The sequence below is a fragment of the Eptatretus burgeri genome, chromosome 9 (assembly GCF_056783735.1).
Source record: "Eptatretus burgeri isolate ZD-2024b chromosome 9, Ebu_testis_v1, whole genome shotgun sequence".
Taxonomy (NCBI): domain Eukaryota; kingdom Metazoa; phylum Chordata; class Myxini; order Myxiniformes; family Myxinidae; genus Eptatretus; species Eptatretus burgeri.
Window position 1 is genome coordinate 96,702,949 of NC_140969.1, and position 18,873 is coordinate 96,721,821.

At 44.7% G+C, this 18,873-nt stretch overlaps 1 protein-coding gene across 2 annotated transcripts in view; it reads right to left on the bottom strand.

The window, feature by feature from the left end:
- The window catches only part of ADAMTS7 (ADAM metallopeptidase with thrombospondin type 1 motif 7), a 168,909-nt gene that overhangs the window by 142,101 nt on the left and 7,935 nt on the right, over nucleotides 1-18,873 (bottom strand). For both annotated transcript variants that reach the window (XM_085896244.1, XM_085896245.1), the window contains exons 4-11: nucleotides 17,327-17,523; nucleotides 16,983-17,066; nucleotides 16,681-16,805; nucleotides 16,401-16,550; nucleotides 11,632-11,775; nucleotides 11,243-11,387; nucleotides 6,484-6,576; nucleotides 5,040-5,185 (exon numbers count right to left, since the gene is read on the bottom strand). In XM_085896244.1, the coding sequence (XP_085752370.1) occupies nucleotides 5,040-5,185; nucleotides 6,484-6,576; nucleotides 11,243-11,387; nucleotides 11,632-11,775; nucleotides 16,401-16,550; nucleotides 16,681-16,805; nucleotides 16,983-17,066; nucleotides 17,327-17,523 (1,084 nt within the window). The remainder of the gene's footprint in view (nucleotides 1-5,039; nucleotides 5,186-6,483; nucleotides 6,577-11,242; nucleotides 11,388-11,631; nucleotides 11,776-16,400; nucleotides 16,551-16,680; nucleotides 16,806-16,982; nucleotides 17,067-17,326; nucleotides 17,524-18,873) is intronic.

Consider the following 18,873-nt stretch of genomic DNA (forward strand, 5'->3'; position numbering starts at 1 on the left):
AGTTGTCTCCTTTTCCCCCCTCCTCTATTTCCTCAGTTCACCTCTGATATTTACAACTAACCCATGAAGCGCTGTCCAATTGTTCCTGCTTGGTTAAATCACACGGTACATAATGATATCGTCATCATCAAGTCCTGTTTGGTCTGTCTGAAGGAAACATGCAGGGTGGGTTATGAAAAAAAAACAAGAGCTCAAGTGAGCACAATATACACCCGAACAAGAAGGTATATACAGAATTGTGCTACGACATGGAAAACAGCATCCTGGTTGCCATGGCAACCACTTTAGATGACGAACATATGTCGCGACATACCGTCTCCACAGTCTGTACCTAATGTACCAAATATGAAACGTGAAAGTTGAAAACTTTGGGAGTTAGAGTGCGGACAGGAACAGACGGATGGACAGACGGACGGACGACCGGTATCACATTATATATATATATATATATATATATATATATATATATATATATATATATATATATATATATATATATATATATATATATATATATGGCATATAAAAAAAGGAAAAGAAATAATTATGCATGGGTGTGAAAGTATAAAATAAACATGGAGAAAAATGAATACATGTACAATTAAATAAATGAATATAAATAATGAGAATGATAGTTTAAACAACAAAACTAAAAATCGACCAATCAGACATCACTGCTCTTACAAGCCCAGACTGCTAGTTTTGCGGCGTCAACAGGTCAGTGGGAAAAAAGTTATTTGGAACGAATGAGCATAGTTGAGGCAAAAGTGGAAATCTGCCGACTGGTGATATCCTAGCATGTCTGCAATCGTGCTTTGTATACATTATCTACCAACTGTCGAGGTGTTGCCTTTCCGTATTGAATAACAAATCCTGGATGATCATCCCACAATCAGGAGAGCTGTGCAAGAAAGCAGCCAATATATATATATATATATATATATATATATATATATATATATATATATATATATATATATATATATATATATATATATATATATATATATATATATATATATATATATATATATATATATATATATATATATATATATATGGGCTGCACAGCAGGAACATGGATAAGGTAGGAGAAGTTTGATGTAAATTTTAATGGCATTAAAAAAATAAAATTCACACAACACCTGATAGAGAAATCCTTGGTCTAAGCAGGATGGCTTAGATGTACACACACTCACCTCTGAACGATCTAACCTGGGTTTGAATCTTGACTCAGCTATAAACTGTCATCCTGGTGTTTCACAGGCAGGGCGATTCATCATTGTGTGTGCCGTCCCTCGGATGGACGTTAAACTGGGTGTCCTATCTGCAGGCATTAGTTGGTGGACGTGAAAGATTCCATGGTGTCCTTCTCGAAGAGTGGGAGAGCTATCACCGGCACCATGAACAAATTACAAATTCCTGCTTTAACCTACAGGGGGCACTGCATCAGTGGCAAAGTCACTCCCTCAGCCAATGAGGCTGCTCACAGCCATGCACTGCATACAGAAGAAGGACAGGAGGAAGCAGCAGCAGAGGAAGAAGAATCCTCAAACTAAGCCATTATGTTAAAGAACACGAGAACACTCAATATATATATTTTTTTTTTCGATCCTCGTCGAGGATCTCCAAGTCTTACTCACGTTGTTGTTCTTGTTCTTCTTCTTGTGGACTTATTTGTTTCACAGCCGACAGTTTTCATCGAAACTTCCTGAAACTTGGCGTATATATGTAAAAATACCCTGCGCAAACAGTAACCATCTCCGATTTTGAAAATTCCTCTGAGAAAAAAAAGTTCTGACGTAAAAATATCTCCGCTAATGGAAATCGCCTAAAAAATTATCTCCTGAACTAGGCAAGCTTTTTGAATTTTGTTTGAGGGAATCGAACAGGGCATTAGCAGAGATGAATTACAGCACATATGATACATCACTATGACGTCATATCAATTTTTTATGACGTCATTCCTATTTTTTGACATTTTTTGTTTCACAACCCAGAGTTTTCATCGGATCTTCGTGAAACTTGCCATGTATACGCAGAAAGCCCACGTGCAGGCAGTAACCATCTCCGATTTTGGAAATTCTTCCTAGAAAAAAAAGTTGACGTCATAATATCGCTGCTAATGGAAATCGCCTATACCATTATGTCCGAAACTAGGCAAGCTGTTTGAATTTTGTTTGTGGGAATCAAGCCGGGCATTAGCACAGATAATTTATCGCAAACCTGATACATCACAATGACGTCATATTCGTTTTTATGACGTCATCATTAAGAGGACGAGGATCTGAGCTCATTTGAGCTTGTTTAATTGATGCTTACAGCTCAGATTTGCAATCAAAATTTGTTTGTTTATTTATTATTTACCAGCAAATTTACCTTGCAGTGCGCAGGAAGAGAAACGTGAATAAGTAACACTTTGTTGCCAAAGGAAATTTGAAATTGTAATACTGTCTGCCACTGTTGGTGCTTTACAGAGCGAAGTTAGTTCCCCCACTCCCCCATGTAAGGCCTATGCTACCCTCCACACAAAGTTGGATTTGTCCCCCAAGTTTGCAACTTAAAAGATGCGGCCGTGTAAAAAAGTACGGAAAGAACACATACAAAGAGAGAGAGGGAGAGAGAGAGAGGGAGAGAGAGAGGGCGAGAGAGAGAGGGCGAGAGATAGAGAGGGCGAGAGATAGAGAGGGCGAGAGATAGAGAGGGCGAGAGATAGAGAGGGCGAGAGATAGAGAGGGCGAGAGATAGAGAGATAGAGAGATAGAGAGATAGAGAGATAGAGAGATAGAGAGATAGAGAGATAGAGAGATAGAGAGATAGAGAGATAGAGAGATAGAGAGATAGAGAGATAGAGAGATAGAGAGATAGAGAGATAGAGAGATAGAGAGAGAGAGAGAGAGAGAGAGAGAGAGAGAGAGAGAGAGAGAGAGAGAGAGAGAGAGAGAGAGAGAGAGAGAGAGAGAGAGAGAGAGGCCTTTTTTTAGGTATAGATTACTAGCAGGGTACCCATCCTTTGGGCGATCTTGTTCTCAGCATGCAACCCATTCTTCTGACACATACCTTTATTTGGTGGTATATAGGCAACTAACAGCTGCCACAATTGCTCCAGAAAATAAAAATAAAAATATCCCAGGTTACGTGCATGAAGCAAAAAAATCCCTCCTGCTTATATTTCAAAACACCGCACTGCACTAGAAAACATGGGGACAGGAATACTGTACCACAACAGGTGGGAACTTGTAATACCCTCCCCCACCTGGAGGTGGCTCTACACAATACACATTTATATGGAGAATTTGCTTCTCCCCCTTTCCCCTCACCAAGACCACGGGCAAAGATAAAAACACCCTGAAACACTAATTGGGGTCATGCTGATCCTATGTAGAAAGTTTATATGTAATCGACCCAGAAGTATAGGACGAGTCGTGTGACAGACAAACAAACACACAAATGAAAAATCGTGCTTAGCACGACACTTGACGAATTAGTTGACCTTTCCGTGTGATGGTCCAAGCTGTAATGTCATGGAATGTGTGGTGTTTATTTGTTCGTACATTAATAAAATGATGCGACGTCACAAATAACAATTATCAGGCGCGCGTTGTCATGGTAACAGCAGCAGATTGAAAATTTTCACAACTCATTTAAAGCCACCATGTGACATTCAACAACTTATCATCGGTGCTTGTTGCCTTCATTCTGATCGTAGAAAATATTTGAAAATACCTACGAACATTGCTTTTCAACCAGCTTTACGATCCCGTTATCAGGTTTGAAATATGTTGCAAAACAAAAATATGTATTTTATGTGTGTTTTTTTCATGTTTTGGGTGACCCTGACCTTGACCTTGGGTCAATTTCGATCAAACTTTGTACACGTTAATATTACATGCATAAATAGACAGTATAAGTTTCAATATAATAAGTGCAAAACTGTTAGAGAAATAGCCGTGTGTAATTCACAAAATTACCCATTGGTTTATAATGGGCGATAATATAAAGTGATGCAGAATCCAGATCCTGACCTTGAACATCACCAAAAGTCACACATCTTTTTGCACTGTGGATTTCTATCAGCTGTTAAAATTTCATCCAAATCGGTTAAGAATTGTGACCTGTAGAACGAATACAATTTCTTTTAAATCACGCCAATAGCTAAAAACTTTGACGTCATACACTTGTGAAAACTGTGCATAATTTGTACGAACATGCATTTTAAAACATTTAGATATTCCATTGAAGTTTGTTTTGGCGTCAACAGGAAGTCGCTACGACTTCCGGTTACTGAGTAATTGTTCAAAAGCTTGTTTTCACCTTTTTTTGACCTAACGTCGTGACGTTAAGTGCAATTATGACGTGTTTGATCCCAGACTATTTCAGCAAGATTGGCTATCACGTGTTGAAATTTGAGAACGATTGCTTCAGTAGTTTCGGCTGCACACGAGCGTAAATATGTTTTTTAAAAATGACGTCAATAGACAAAACTTTGACGTCATACGCTTGTGAAAACTATGCGTAATTTGTAATAAGATGCATTTAGTAATCATTTAGATATTTGAATAAAGTTTAATTTGGCGTCAACCGGAAGTCGCTACGACTTCCGGTCACTGAGTTATGTCCAAAAATGTGTTTTCATGTTGTGTGACGTCACGTCGCGACGTTTAGTCCGATTAAGACGGGGTTTGGACGCAGACCGTCTCAGGTGGATTGCCTATCAGGTGTAAAAATTTAAGAACGACTGGTCCAGCCGTTTGGGCTGTAGACGACCGGACAAACAAACAAACCAACAAATGGAACAGACCAACATACTTGACAAAATCAAGTGAAGATCAAGCGAAGATTTCGCCAAGTAACAAACACCAGTCCATGAATTATTGTGACGATTCCAAAGTGTGAAGGTTAAGACGAAGTGATTGCTGATGATCTACCGTATTCTTCATTTGTCGGCTTTCTCCAAAGATTGGTTTCAATCAAAGCATAACTGTGGCCCTTAAGTAATCCCTTAAACCATGGCTCTCTGGAGTGAATGCGGTGCTTACGTGGGTCTGTCACACTGACGTTGCGCAGACTCTACACCGGCTCCACATGTTCGGGTACACTTTGACCAACCGGTCCAACTTCCCCATGCACCGTCAACACCACCCGGCCGCTCTCCAATCTCCATACACTCTCCATCAAAGCACCACTACATGTGGAGGGCAAAAAAAAATAAAAAAAGACAAAGGGAGTTTGATCAATTAGGTTTAGAAATGGCGATGGTGATGAGTATACATTGGGGTAATGATATGATAGGGTTAGGGTTGCAATTCAGCATTGGTGGGGTGAATAAGTAAATAATATAATCCAAGTTCCCTTCCAAGGTACTTCAATGCAGAAGGCCATCGGCCCCATCAAAGCCGGTGAAATAGTTACCAACCTAAGGTTGTTTGTCCCTGCTCTATCCCTTTTAAATGCTGAGCCATCAAGCAAGGAAGCAGCACATATACAATTTATTTTTAGAGTCTTTGGTATGACTCGACCGAGGTTCAAACCACCAACCTACCAGACTCACAGCTGACGTTCTAACCGTTAAGCCATGGAGTCAGGTCGAGTTGCAAGTTATGGAACATAAAAGCCCGAACAAGTTTCTTCTATTGTGGCTATCTTTCCTCCGATACCCCCGGGAAACTTTTCAATACCGGCAGATACTCTACAGACAAACAAGGCCCTTATAACCGGAGCCTCAAAGAGGATCGTTCTTACATGACCTCGTAATTAAAGCAGCCTCTTCCTCATTGTTCACCATGCACTCCACATCAAAGCGGATGCTCTGGCCCTTTGAGAATGTCTCAGCTGTTCTTCTGTGCACCAACTATGCAAGACCATCGCAGGCATTTTTGGCCCAAGTGTTATTTACACATTTGTGTTAGGGTAATTCCACACTTGTTGTTAACCACTCGAGATTGGTGATCCTGTGTTCGAGTCTATTATACCAAGCATTTCCCTGCTTACATTGATGTGGGAACCCTTTTGGTTTTTTTTTTTTAAGAAAAGCATCCAGCTTGGGTAGTGCACAGTAGTTTGCAAACATGAGCTCATGAGCACATTTCATGAGTTCACCTCAGCAAGGTATTGTGTTTTTGGAATGGTTACAAGTGGATCTCTTAAGCCGGGGGCTCGAGTAAATATGAAACTATATGCTTAGTACACTTCTTCCTTTGGAAGTCTCAAACTGTTTGAAGGAGCAGCATGGCATCCACGACGCGTCATCAACATTTCAATGGCCGAGAGCCAATCCTGGCCAAGTCACCGCTTCATCGCAGGATACTTTGTAAATAATTAATGTAAAATATTTGGAGAGCAAGAGGGACAAGGGGGACATGTATGATCTCGACGCCCCGTGGCCTCATATCAAAGACTCCCTGATGAAAGATGAGTTTAACAGGTGGAAAGCAAACTTAAAAGATTGGCATCGGACGATTGCTAATGTAAGTGGGTCCTCACCTTGCCTTGACCGCAGCTGGTCCCATCCGCCGCCGCATCCAGCTTGGAGTGGCATGTGCCTCCAACAGAACACCAGAGTGTGTGGCACACGTTCTGTAGACATGAGGCAGTGGGAGCTAGAGAGAAGAGCATCGCAGCTCGTGGCCCTCAAAAGACACCTTTAACCACCATCTAAACTTTGCATTAAAACAAATACTGGTACATTAATCAATGTGACGCATTGTACTGGACTCACTCAAGAACCATTCATACCTTTCTCTATCATCCGGCATCCAAATTCTCCATTTTCCATCCGAATACCCCGAAAATTCTTTAACGGCCCCAATTAATCCCACATTTTTGTAGGGGCCGACCGAGTGGGAGGTTTGGCCCAAGTTTTTTACAAACCAGCTGGCCGGGTCTGATATTAAACTGAAGGCGATTTGGAGAGAAATTTGTAAAAAAAAAAATTGTTCAGGGTGCTGGTGATAGCTCACTTACTCTTTGACAAAGACGTCATGGAATCTTTAACATCCACCGACTAACGCTAGCAGACGGCAAGGCCAGTTTACCGTCGATCCGGGCGATGGTGCACTTTGTGATGCAACGCCCAACCTGCGAAGCACCGATCCCACAGTTTATAGTCTGTCGAGAATGGAACCCAGGCTAGACGGTTCAAATGTAAGTGCACTAGCTACCTCGGAACAATCAGCCAAGAATGGAACCCAGACTCGGCAAAGTTACGTGCCATCCCATGCTCTCAGATAAACTCTTTGTTTTGCCAAAATATAAAATAAAAAATGAAATCTTTTGACACGTGTGTACATTCAAAAAAATTAAAAACGCAAACAAATAAATAAGTAAATAAAATGAGTACAGCACTCACTAGAGTGCATACCTCCGCCAGGCTAAACAGTTTACATTTTGTGTCCCACTGATAGGCCGGATCTACATCCGCACCTTGTTCTTGTCACCGAACCAACTCATCCACCTAGTTTTGTCATGAGTCGTCCACATTTTGAGACATCATGCAATATCTTATTTTTGGCCCCATCCTCAATGGTGAGGAATCATTCCGGATCCGTATTGGGATCTTCACCAAAAATGAATCAATTCTTCCTCGTCAAACACCCAAACTGTCCACCAAATTTCGTCCGAATCCATCAACAACTTTGAGATATCCTGCTCACACACAGACAGAAAACAAACAAACAGACAGACAGACAGACAGGTGAAAACATAACCTCCAACTACCTTCGGTGGCAGAGGTAATAAGCAAATATAAATATAATTAACAAATAACATTTGAATGGAAAAAACAAACAAACAAAAAACATTTAAATTGACCAATCGTATTAAGCAGTTCCAAAAACAAGGGTGCTGTTTTCACATCGTTAGTAATCAAGGAAATAAAATTTACATTGTTAATAATAACTAATTTTGAGATTTTTTGGGGGTAAATCCACCAACTAGTGATATACCAGCATGTTTACTCGGTAGTTGTGTATTAACCACAAGGTATTGAGGGCTTGCGACTCAATATAAGATTACATAATATTATGGGTCATCGTCCCAGAGTCAGAAAGCAGTGAAGGCTGCTCATACTCCAACGGCTGTTCAGTGAGAACGTGGGTAAATTATCCTTAGGAGGAAAAAGTTGAGTTAAATTTGAATGTTCTTTTGAAATTTTTCATTTAAAGCCCGATCGTGCAATCCGCAACCGAACCCATTACTCCAGAGCACGTGGGAGCTCGTTTGATTTGCCTCAAAAGTGATGCTTCACTCAGATTTGTGATTATGTGTTCTGCCCCCTATCTCAGTTCTGTGTTATCCCACTGAGACCATTATCAATAAAGTGGATGCATTGTTACAGTGGAACACCAGTCTCTGTGAAGGCTGGTGTCAATCTCAATGCTTTATTTCACTCAACCACTAACTCCCACCACTTGCTCCTCCCCTCTCTAACCAAACACACACTCATTCTGCATCCCATACCTTGTTACCCTCCTCAAATCTAGGCTTACTGCTCACCTCTGCTCATTTGTTTCCTCTTCTTTCATCTGTGGACCCACTTTCCTGAGTCTCTCCTCATGTTATTCGCTCCAGTCCTTTAAGATGGCCATCTCAGGCTGTGCTCCCATCTCCATCCATGACCTACGTTCTTGGCATTGATCTATCCCTAACGTCCTCCCTCAACCCACCACTACCCATGTATGACTTTCTGAACTTTTCTATTTCCTCTGAGTGTCTGTTTGTCTTGTCCGTTTTGTCCCCTTCTGTCGATTCCATCCTTGTTTGGACACTATTTGTCCAAACTACTGTCAAGTTGGCAGTTGTTTTTTCTGACCCACTGTTTTTGTGTCATCTCTGAACAACTCAATGAACTTAAAACCTTTCATGAAATACCTTCAAATGCAGTCGGACCCCGGTATTCATGGTCCCACTATTTGCAGACGCAGCATATTTGCGGTTCATAAAGTATATGTGTATATATATATATATATATATATATATATATATATATATATATATATATATATATATATATATATATATATATATATATATATATATATGTATGATAAACACTTCAGGACTGATCTCCGAGATGCACCACCACTGATATTAATTCAGCCTTGGAATTCTTCCATTGTGCACAGATTCATCCCATATCATCAGTTATCTCACCCATTCTCCCACTCTTGGTACTCTGAGCACTCTGGTGAGGCAGTTACTTAAAAACAACTTGCATTCTCCTGCTGGAAGGCAAATCCAACTGAAGGCAACCTCAGATCATTCCATAAAGCCCACAACAAGTGTGTGTCTACCCTCAGGAGAGCCAGAAAACAACGTCTGTCCAACCTCAAAAATGAGCTTTCAAACTTGTCTCCCTCTAAAAATCTGGTGGCGCCTTGTCAAGTCAGTCTCTGGTGCACGCTTGTCTTTCTTCACTTCAAATAGCACCACATGGAGGACACCCAGTTTGACGTCTGGCTTTGGAGGCCAAATTTGAAATGTAGCTTTCCCAAGAGAGATCACGGCTGGGAGGGAGACCCGAGAGTTTTAGTGACTGAACCTCTTCGAGAGGGTTGGGTGAGAAAGTAGATGGGAGGGTTTGCGGTACAGTCCTTTTGGAGAGAGAGCAAGTGTGTGGGATTTCTCAGGATTTAAAGACATATTCCAAGTGTTTGACATTTTGTAGTTTTGTCAAGGTTTGAGGAGAGAGAAGAGGCTGCTGCTTCTGCCAGAAGGATGAGGGATATCACAGCAGAGTGGAGTCATCAGCAAAGAGATGAAGAGGATTTTCCAAAGAGTCAGAGAGATCATTAATGATGATTAGGAATAAGATGGGGGCTGAGAACGCCAATCTTGATAGGGAGAGGAGATGAAAGAGTTCTGTTGAGAGCCACACATTGGCTGCAGGAGTGGAGAATGTCAGTAATCTAGGAGTGGAGTTGGCCTTGCATTCCATAGGCAGAAATTTTGGAGAGTAAGACGGGATGCCAGACCATATTAAAAGCTCAAAATATCTCCAGAGAGAGAGTCCTGATCTCGTGTCTGAAATTGAGGGCCTCCGTACATTTTTGGGGGAGTACAAGCAGCATGTCCAAGATAGAGTGACAAAGTCTGACTCCGAATTGATGATCTGAGATGAGGCTGTTGGAGAAAAGGAAGGATTTTATGTCAACTGCGATGATGGATTCCATGTCCTCGCTGATGATTGGAAGTAAGCCGATTTGTCTGTAGTTAAGAGGATCCGTTTTTGCACCTTTTTAAAGTAATGCTGCGATGTTGACTGATTTCCAAGCAGATGGAAGATGACCGATGGTAAATGACAGGGTGAAGAGGGCGGAGAGAGAAAGTGCACGAGCAGCAGAGCAGATTTTTAGGACACGCGAGCTCGATACCATCCGGTGCAGTTGCAGAGTCAGAGTTGAGGGTTGCCAGAAAATTTTTCACCTTTTCAGGTGCAAAAGACACCGAGTCTGGGAAAGGATGGGTACAGATAGGGGGGCAGGGTTTGGGTCACTAGATTTGGAAGCAAACACAGAATTGAGGCATCCAGCCTTCTCACAAGCAGAATTGGCTGTGGTGTCATTTGAAGTGAGCAAAGGGATGGAAGGACAGCGTACTCCAGAGATGGACTTGACACGGCACAACCAGATTTTAGAACGAGACAAGTTTGAAAGCTCATTCTTGAGATTGGACAGATGTTGTTTTCTGGCTCCACTGAGGGTAGACGCACACTCGTTGCAAACTTTGCGGAATGATCTGAGATTGCTTTCCAGGAGGAGAATGCAAGTGGTTTTAAAGCAACTGCCTTTCCATAAGATTCAGAGTATAGTACCGAGAGTGGGAGGATAGGGAAAATATTTGAAGATGAGGAGGGATGAATCTGTGCATAAGAGAGAGAGCAGGTTTCCGTGGAAGAATTCCCAGGGTGAATTAATATCAGTGGTGGTAGATAAAGGAGACCAGTTCTGAAGTGTTAAAATAAATAAATAAACCAACCAACCTATCCCCCCTTTTCCCCCATTGAAACAATGGGCCGACATTCACGGATTCTACATTCACAGCATTTTCCAGGAACGTATCCCCTTGCGAATGTTGGTGTCTTACAGTATTCCCTGTCATTGCATCACCTTAATCACAATTGAGTGAAGTAGAAAACAATGAATATGAACTCAAGATGGGAGTTTATTTAGTATAAAATGATCATGTAAAAGGCGGTGGCTATTACAATGTGGTTTTTTTTTCCCCACAAACGACTCAGCCTTACATCCATGCCTCGGCAGAAACGGGAATCAGGCCCATATTGTAGCCTGCACTGATGCGGTGCATCATACAGCACACCGGGTGGCACCATTGGTAGCTCCAGGCCTGAGGCCGAAGGAGCATCATCCAGGCAGAAACCCCATCCGCGACTGCTTCGGCAGAAAAAAAAGTATCGTCACGTCAGTTTCTGTTAATAATGATAATTATAATGATAGTTTTCGTAACCTGAACGGAAATGCCATAAGAATGATACTTTTGACCCTTTCCCCACAAACCCCAACTACCCACACCCTTCCATGTGAGGTTCCCACAGGCAATTATCAACCCTTGTTTGCAGTCTCGTGTAAACATTACACCGGGGGTTATTAAACGAGGAAAGCGGATGCTGCATACTCGAGGAAGCGGGTGATGTACTGGCGACTGCAAGGCGACCAGGTGAGAGGACGACTGTCGTAGAGTAGCTGTGGGGACATGATGAATGGACGCTTGCCAATGGCCTCACACTCATTGCCTTGACCATCGTGCTGGACACCGAAACTGGAGTATAGGGACATGGGAAGAAAAGAAAAAACACAAAGTGGTTTAACAACGTGTAAACTGTAACTCTTAGCAATGTTATATAATTGTATAATAACAAGTCAGCAAGGAATAACAAAATGTATATCCTTTGTAAAATTCTACAAAACCTATGGGATTAATCTTCCATACCATTTATTATTAATCAGAAAAAGTCACCTTGTCAAAAGCAAAAAGCAAGTTTATAGTGAAACAAAAGTTAAATTTCAAAAGCTGAGACTTTACAGACTTCAGCATTCCATAAAACCTCACAGTAATTCCTGTGGAATCAGCCATCTCTTGTCCACAACTGATGAATCAAACACACGCAAGACATTACATATTCATTTCACCCGATTGTAAACAAGATGTGGTTCCTGTTTGAACCAAGGCTTTGTTCGTTTGGCTATTTTTTATACATAAACCAAGTGCTGGCAGGATAGCACGCATACTTGCCTCTGAACTGTCTATCCTGGGTTCACATCTCGACCCAGCTATAAACTGTCCTCCAAGTGTTTTGCAGGCAGGGCAAAGTATCAATGTGTGTGCCGTCCCTCGGATGGAAGTTAAACTGGGTGTCCTGTCTGCTAGCATTAGTTGGTGGATGTTAAAGAGAGGGGGGTTTGAGGACTTGGGGGTGGAGAGGGGGGTTTGAGGACTTGGGGGTGGAGAGGGGGTTTGAGGACTTGGGGGTGAAGAGGGGGTTTGAGGACTTGGGGGTGGAGAGGGGGTTTGAGGACTTGGGGGTGGAGAGGGGGTTTGAGGACTTGGGGGTGGAGAGGGGGTTTGAGGACTTGGGGGTGGAGAGGGGGTTTGAGGACTTGGGGGTGGAGAGGGGGTTTGAGGACTTGGGGGTGGAGAGGGGGTATGAGGACTTGGGGGTGGAGAGGGGGTTCGAGGACTTGGGGTGGAGAGGGGGTTCGAGGACTTGGGGTGGAGAGGGGGTTCGAGGACATGGGGTGGAGAGGGGGTTCGAGGACATGGGGTGGAGAGGGGGTTCGAGGACTTGGGGTGGAGAGGGGGTTCGAGGACTTGGGGTGGAGAGGGGGTTCGAGGACTTGGGGTGGAGAGGGGGTTCGAGGACTTGGGGTGGAGAGGGGGTTCGAGGACTTGGGGTGGAGAGGGGGTTCGAGGACTTGGGGTGGAGAGGGGGTTCGAGGACTTGGGGTGGAGAGGGGGTTCGAGGACTTGGGGTGGAGAGGGGGTTCGAGGACTTGGGGTGGAGAGGGGGTTCGAGGACTTGGGGTGGAGAGGGGGTTCGAGGACTTGGGGTGGAGAGGGGGTTCGAGGACTTGGGGTGGAGAGGGGGTTCGAGGACTTGGGGTGGAGAGGGGGTTCGAGGACTTGGGGTGGAGAGGGAGGTTCGAGGACTTGGGGTGGAGAGGGGGTTCAAGGACTTGGGGTGGAGAGGGGGTTCGAGGACTTGGGGTGGAGAGGGGGTTCGAGGACTTGGGGTGGAGAGGGGGTTCGAGGACTTGGGGTGGAGAGGGGGTTCGAGGACTTGGGGTGGAGAGGGGGTTCGAGGACTTGGGGTGGAGAGGGAGGTTCGAGGACTTGGGGTGGAGAGGGGGTTCGAGGACTTGGGGTGGAGAGGGGGTTCGAGGACTTGGGGTGGAGAGGGGGTTCGAGGACTTGGGGTGGAGAGGGGGTTCGAGGACTTGGGGTGGAGAGGGGGTTCGAGGACTTGGGGTGGAGAGGGAGGTTCGAGGACTTGGGGTGGAGAGGGGGTTCGAGGACTTGGGGTGGAGAGGGGGTTCGAGGACTTGGGGTGGAGAGGAGGGTTCGAGGACTTGGGGTGGAGAGGGGGTTCGAGGACTTGGGGTGGAGAGGGAGGTTCGAGGACTTGGGGTGGAGAGGGAGGTTCGAGGACTTGGGGTGGAGAGGGAGGTTCGAGGACTTGGGGTGGAGAGGGGGTTCGAGGACTTGGGGTGGAGAGGGGGTTCGAGGACTTGGGGTGGAGAGGGGGTTCGAGGACTTGGGGTGGAGAGGGGGTTCGAGGACTTGGGGTGGAGAGGGGGTTCGAGGACTTGGGGTGGAGAGGGGGTTCGAGGACTTGGGGTGGAGAGGGGGTTCGAGGACTTGGGGTGGAGAGGGGGTTCGAGGACTTGGGGTGGAGAGGGGGTTCGAGGACTTGGGGTGGAGAGGGGGTTCGAGGACTTGGGGTGGAGAGGGGGTTCGAGGACTTGGGGTGGAGAGGGGGTTCGAGGACTTGGGGTGGAGAGGGCGGTTCGAGGACTTGGGGTGGAGAGGGGGTTCGAGGACTTGGGGTGGAGAGGGGGTTCGAGGACTTGGGGTGGAGAGGGGGTTCGAGGACTTGGGGTGGAGAGGGCAGTTCGAGGACTTGGGGTGGAGAGGGCGGTTCGAGGACTTGGGGTGGAGAGGGCGGTTCGAGGACTTGGGGTGGAGAGGGCGGTTCGAGGACTTGGGGTGGAGAGGGGGGTTCGAGGACTTGGGGTGGAGAGCGCGGTTCGAGGACTTGGGCGGGAGAGGGGGGTTCGAGGACTTGGGGTGGAGTGGGCGGTTCGAGCACCTGGGGTGGAGAGGGCGGTTCGAGGACTTGGGGTGGAGAGGGCGGTTCGAGGACTTGGGGTGGAGAGGGCGGCTCGAGGACTTGGGGTGGAGAGGGCGGTTCGAGGACTTGGGGTGGAGCGGGCGGTTCGAGGACTTGGGGTGGAGAGGGCGGTTCGAGGACTTGGGGTGGAGAGGGCGGGTGGAGGACTTGGGGTGGAGAGGGCGGTTCGAGGACTTGGGGTGGAGAGGGCGGTTCGAGGACTTGGGGTGGAGAGGGCGGTTCGAGGACTTGGGGTGGAGAGGGCGGTTCGAGGACTTGGGGTCGAGAGGGCGGTTCGAGGACTTGGGGTGGAGAGGGCGGTTCGAGGACTTGGGGTGGAGAGGGCGGTTCGAGGACTTGGGGTGGAGAGGGCGGTTCGAGGACTTGAGGACTTGGGGTGGAGAGGGGGATTTGAGGAGTTGGAGGGGAGAGGAGGGGTTGAGGATTTGCATGGGGGGAGGGTGAGGACTTGCATTGTAGGGGTGGGTTGAGGACTTGTGGTGGTGGTGGGAGGGGGGTGGGTTGAGGGGTTGAAGTGGGGAAGGGATTTGAAGACAGGGTGGTGAGGGAGTTGAAGACTTGGGATTGTGGTTGGGTGGGGAGGAGGGGGGGGCTTGAGGACTTGATGTCACATTTTACATTATGTAGAATCTCCATAGGTCCCTGCTCGTTCATAATAGAAATGAAAATCCCCCTCTGACTTAATCAACACGAAGAGATTCTCTCTCTCCCATGCATGCCAATTTATCTCCACTGTGCACTACTTCATATTATTTATATTCTCCTTATCTTCTCTCCTCAAATGATTTCCTCCAACTACTCCAAGGGCAGTCCGTATCAGAGCACTTCCACATTCTGCATATAGTGTTAATTAAACGACAAGCTCCATGCAGTGAGTCTGCCTGGGACACACACACACAACGACCTGTTATTTTCACTATTAGATATTGCTGCATCTTTAACGTCTCAAACGTCAATGGAGACGGGACAACTGACTTTACATCTCCACCTGAAGGATGGTGTACTCCGAGATGCAGTGCCACCTGCTGGCAGTGCATCGGAAGAGGCAATGTGTAGTTTGGTGAGGGAAAGGATCGAACTCAGATGAGAAAGCTTCCAGCAAATTTCCTTACCAACCGCGCATTTCTGTTCATGAAAGGGTAGCTATGAAAACGAAAACCCTCCAATCGTTTAACATTGATGTGCATGCAGTTAAGACAGGCACATGATCAAACGGTGGCATTCATGTTTTCTCCTGAGAAACACTGATTCTTTGAGATGCATCAAATGTCATGCAATACAGGCAGGAAATCAATCCACGTTACATCTCTGGCTTCGTAAGGAACGGACTCGTCAGATTGCTGACTTCCTCCAGCAATTAGGAAACGTCTCTGTTCTTTCCAACACAATTTCATTAGACGTCATTTCGTACTCTGGCGTCGTTATTCTGCTTTGCAGAAATTCATTGACGAAGTTCGTAAAAGTTTCACTGCAAAACTCAACTCCGTGATCGTCCTAAGATGAGTTCCACAAACATCGTAACCCTAACAGCTCGGTTATTCTTAGCATTTGTGGTGACTCTTATCACTCGAGTCTATTTGTGACAGAATTACCTTTAGAGGAATTCCGTGACATCGTCGGAACGTAAATACACCACTAAATTTTGAAGGTTCCCCAACGATCATCATTTGAAATTCTGGATACCAAGATACAATTTTGCGACGTTCCGATGCCGTTCTATCCGATAACACGCGAGAAGAAAAGAGATTTTGGAGGAATCCACCATCGTATTATGCTCAGCAAATCAGAGATTCCAGGGCACATGCATATTAACGAGTCATTATGAAAATAAAAAGACAAAAAAAAAATAAATCTATTCACCAAGTCAACTTCAAATCATCAAACCCTCAAGAAATTATTTACTTAAGGGTTGTAAAACAATTATTCATTCCCATAGCTACAGGTCTTTACAATGCACTGTCCATTGTCCAAGTATGGTTTGCAATTTTGTCATTATGGAATTCATTAACATATTATGCAAAGTGTTTGAGCTGACCTATGGCCAAGTTCATGCGCGATGGTGAAGGCGACTGGGAGACCCGAGTCCTCATTCACGTTGCAGCTTCGATGGGGTTGGCACATCCCAGACACGTGGGACAATCCGAGAGTCTCACACGGACGACTCATACCAGCACAGAGGTCCTTCCTGGACACATTATCAACTATAAAAAAAAAACCAATGGCCATATTTTATAATCAAATTTTGATGAATTTGTATCCCAGGATTCCATGTGGCATCTGCCTAACGAGCCACATATCCTTATTGCCATGCTTGCCTGGTGAGTAGGACAGCAATATCATGATGAGATGGATGAGAGTCTCCTTTGGGATTCAGGGATTTCTGCCAGTGGCAAAAGCTGTCTAAAGTGTGATCTGCGTGGTGGACCACCTTGAGGTTTTCCTGAGAAAGAAAAAAGGTCACAGGCAAAGGTCAAAAGTTCCATCATTCCTGATGTTTATTGGTTTACATAAACGATGCTTTTTAAGGAGAAAAAAGGTAATTTAGCGGTTTGAGCAGTCTGATGTCTGAAGGTCAGTGATCTCGAATCCCGTTGCATTAGATATTTGAGTTCAGTACCTCTTCCTCTTCCAAAATGATGAGGCGGACGAGAACAATGTTGATTGCGTTACCGATGCTGGCATCTCTAAAAAGACCAGAGACCTGACAAAATAATGTAATGACAGCAACCACGTTATGAACTGAAGTAAGAGTGCTAATGTCATGTATTTATGTCAATGTTTATCAAAGATTCAAGACTCCAGAAGACAATTGAAGGAAAACAACTGAAAATGGCAAAAAAAGAGTGATTAAAAAAGAAAAAAAAAAAAAAGATTTCATCAAGAATTTAAACAGCACGATAACTGTTCGAGAACAGCAAGTGAAACCAAGAAAACAATTAAAAGTTGCAAAAAGTTAATGACCATGTTCATGATGGTAAAAACGTAGGCCTCAATCGTGTCACTTCCATGGTGTTTGACCATCCTGTGGTCGGCAACCACCAGAGTCTCCACCCAGCGCTCACGGCTAACGGAGCGTGTGACCATACGGCGGTGCCGCCGCCGACGAGCCTCCCAGCGCTGACGTCGCCGCTCCGCTTGTTGATCTGCATGAACCGAATCTGTGGGGGGGGGGGGGTTTAAGGGAAGGGGCATTACATGGAGGGTGAAGAAATTTTAAAAAAAGGAAGAAGGAGCGATCGGCATATGGAGTGAGAGAGGCGGGTGGAGAATGAAACAATGCATAATTACAAATAATTTATGTTACCTTTTGGCAACAGCAGATTCAATTCGATTATTATTAATGTGCACATCCAGCAGTAATTAATGTAAAGGATATAATGCCTGATAACATCAAGTAAAAGTGTTGATTCAAGATATTAAATAATATCAGAGCAAAAAAAAAAAAGTGAATAATAAATAAAATCTATATTTTCAATGAAATACAAGAAGATCACAAGAATGTACGAATCATCTCATGTAAAGTCCAACGAGATTTGAAATCTATGACCGGAGTAATCACATCTTCACTCAAAGACACTTGGTTGGTTAGTATGAGTAATATCATTATTTAATTTGTGAATGGAATCCAGAGTGTTGATCGAAGTATGCTAACCGCCATGGGAAGAGAAGGGGGAAGATGACATTCCGAGCGTTTACCCTTTGTCGGAGGAAAATAGTTTTCTTCTGATCAAGATTAGTTTCCCATTCTGTTATTAGTTTCACCGGAGGGGACTTCAGGTTTGTTCTCCGTCTGCCCGTCCGTTGGTCCCACCTGTGGTTTTTCAGACTTTTCCCCCATACCCTTTAACATATTCAACTGAAACTTTGTGCATGGCTTTATTATGATAAGTTACGATACAAGTTCGAGTTTCAGGGCGTAGAGTCAATTTTTCACGAAAAGTTATGGCCCTTTTTAAACTTAGAAAATATCACATCGGTAGTGTACATGGCTCGCTCTTGTTTCATCTAGATTGACAGAGGTAACATTGAGGTGCACACCTTCCTTCTGACATTTAGCAAGAAGCTTTAAAAAGTGAGGGCAGCAAGACCCACGTTCATCGACATCAATTCTAGGAGAAACGAAGAGGGTTTAAAAGTTTGGCGTCTACCATTTGGGTCTCATAATAGTGCCACCAACTCAAAACAGAATTCTCAGTGCTTCAATCCAGAAGGGATAGCAAATAGCCAACTTGAAATGTGTGTTGCACTGTCAGGCTCTGGATATAGTAAGCCCCGGAAATACTGCCGCTATACATATGTGACAAACTCTAGGAAAAGATTATCACACAGAATCCAGCTCCCGCTATGTGGTTTGCTCTAAATATATAATGTAGCATGTGGCGCCCATTACAGCATGTCCCGCATGTGCCGGACATCTCTCCGATTGAAGGTTCTATCAGGACAAAACCCGCGCAGCGTCCTGGCCTCAGAAAACGCTGTGCGAAGCGGCAGGTGCACCCGGAAGATCC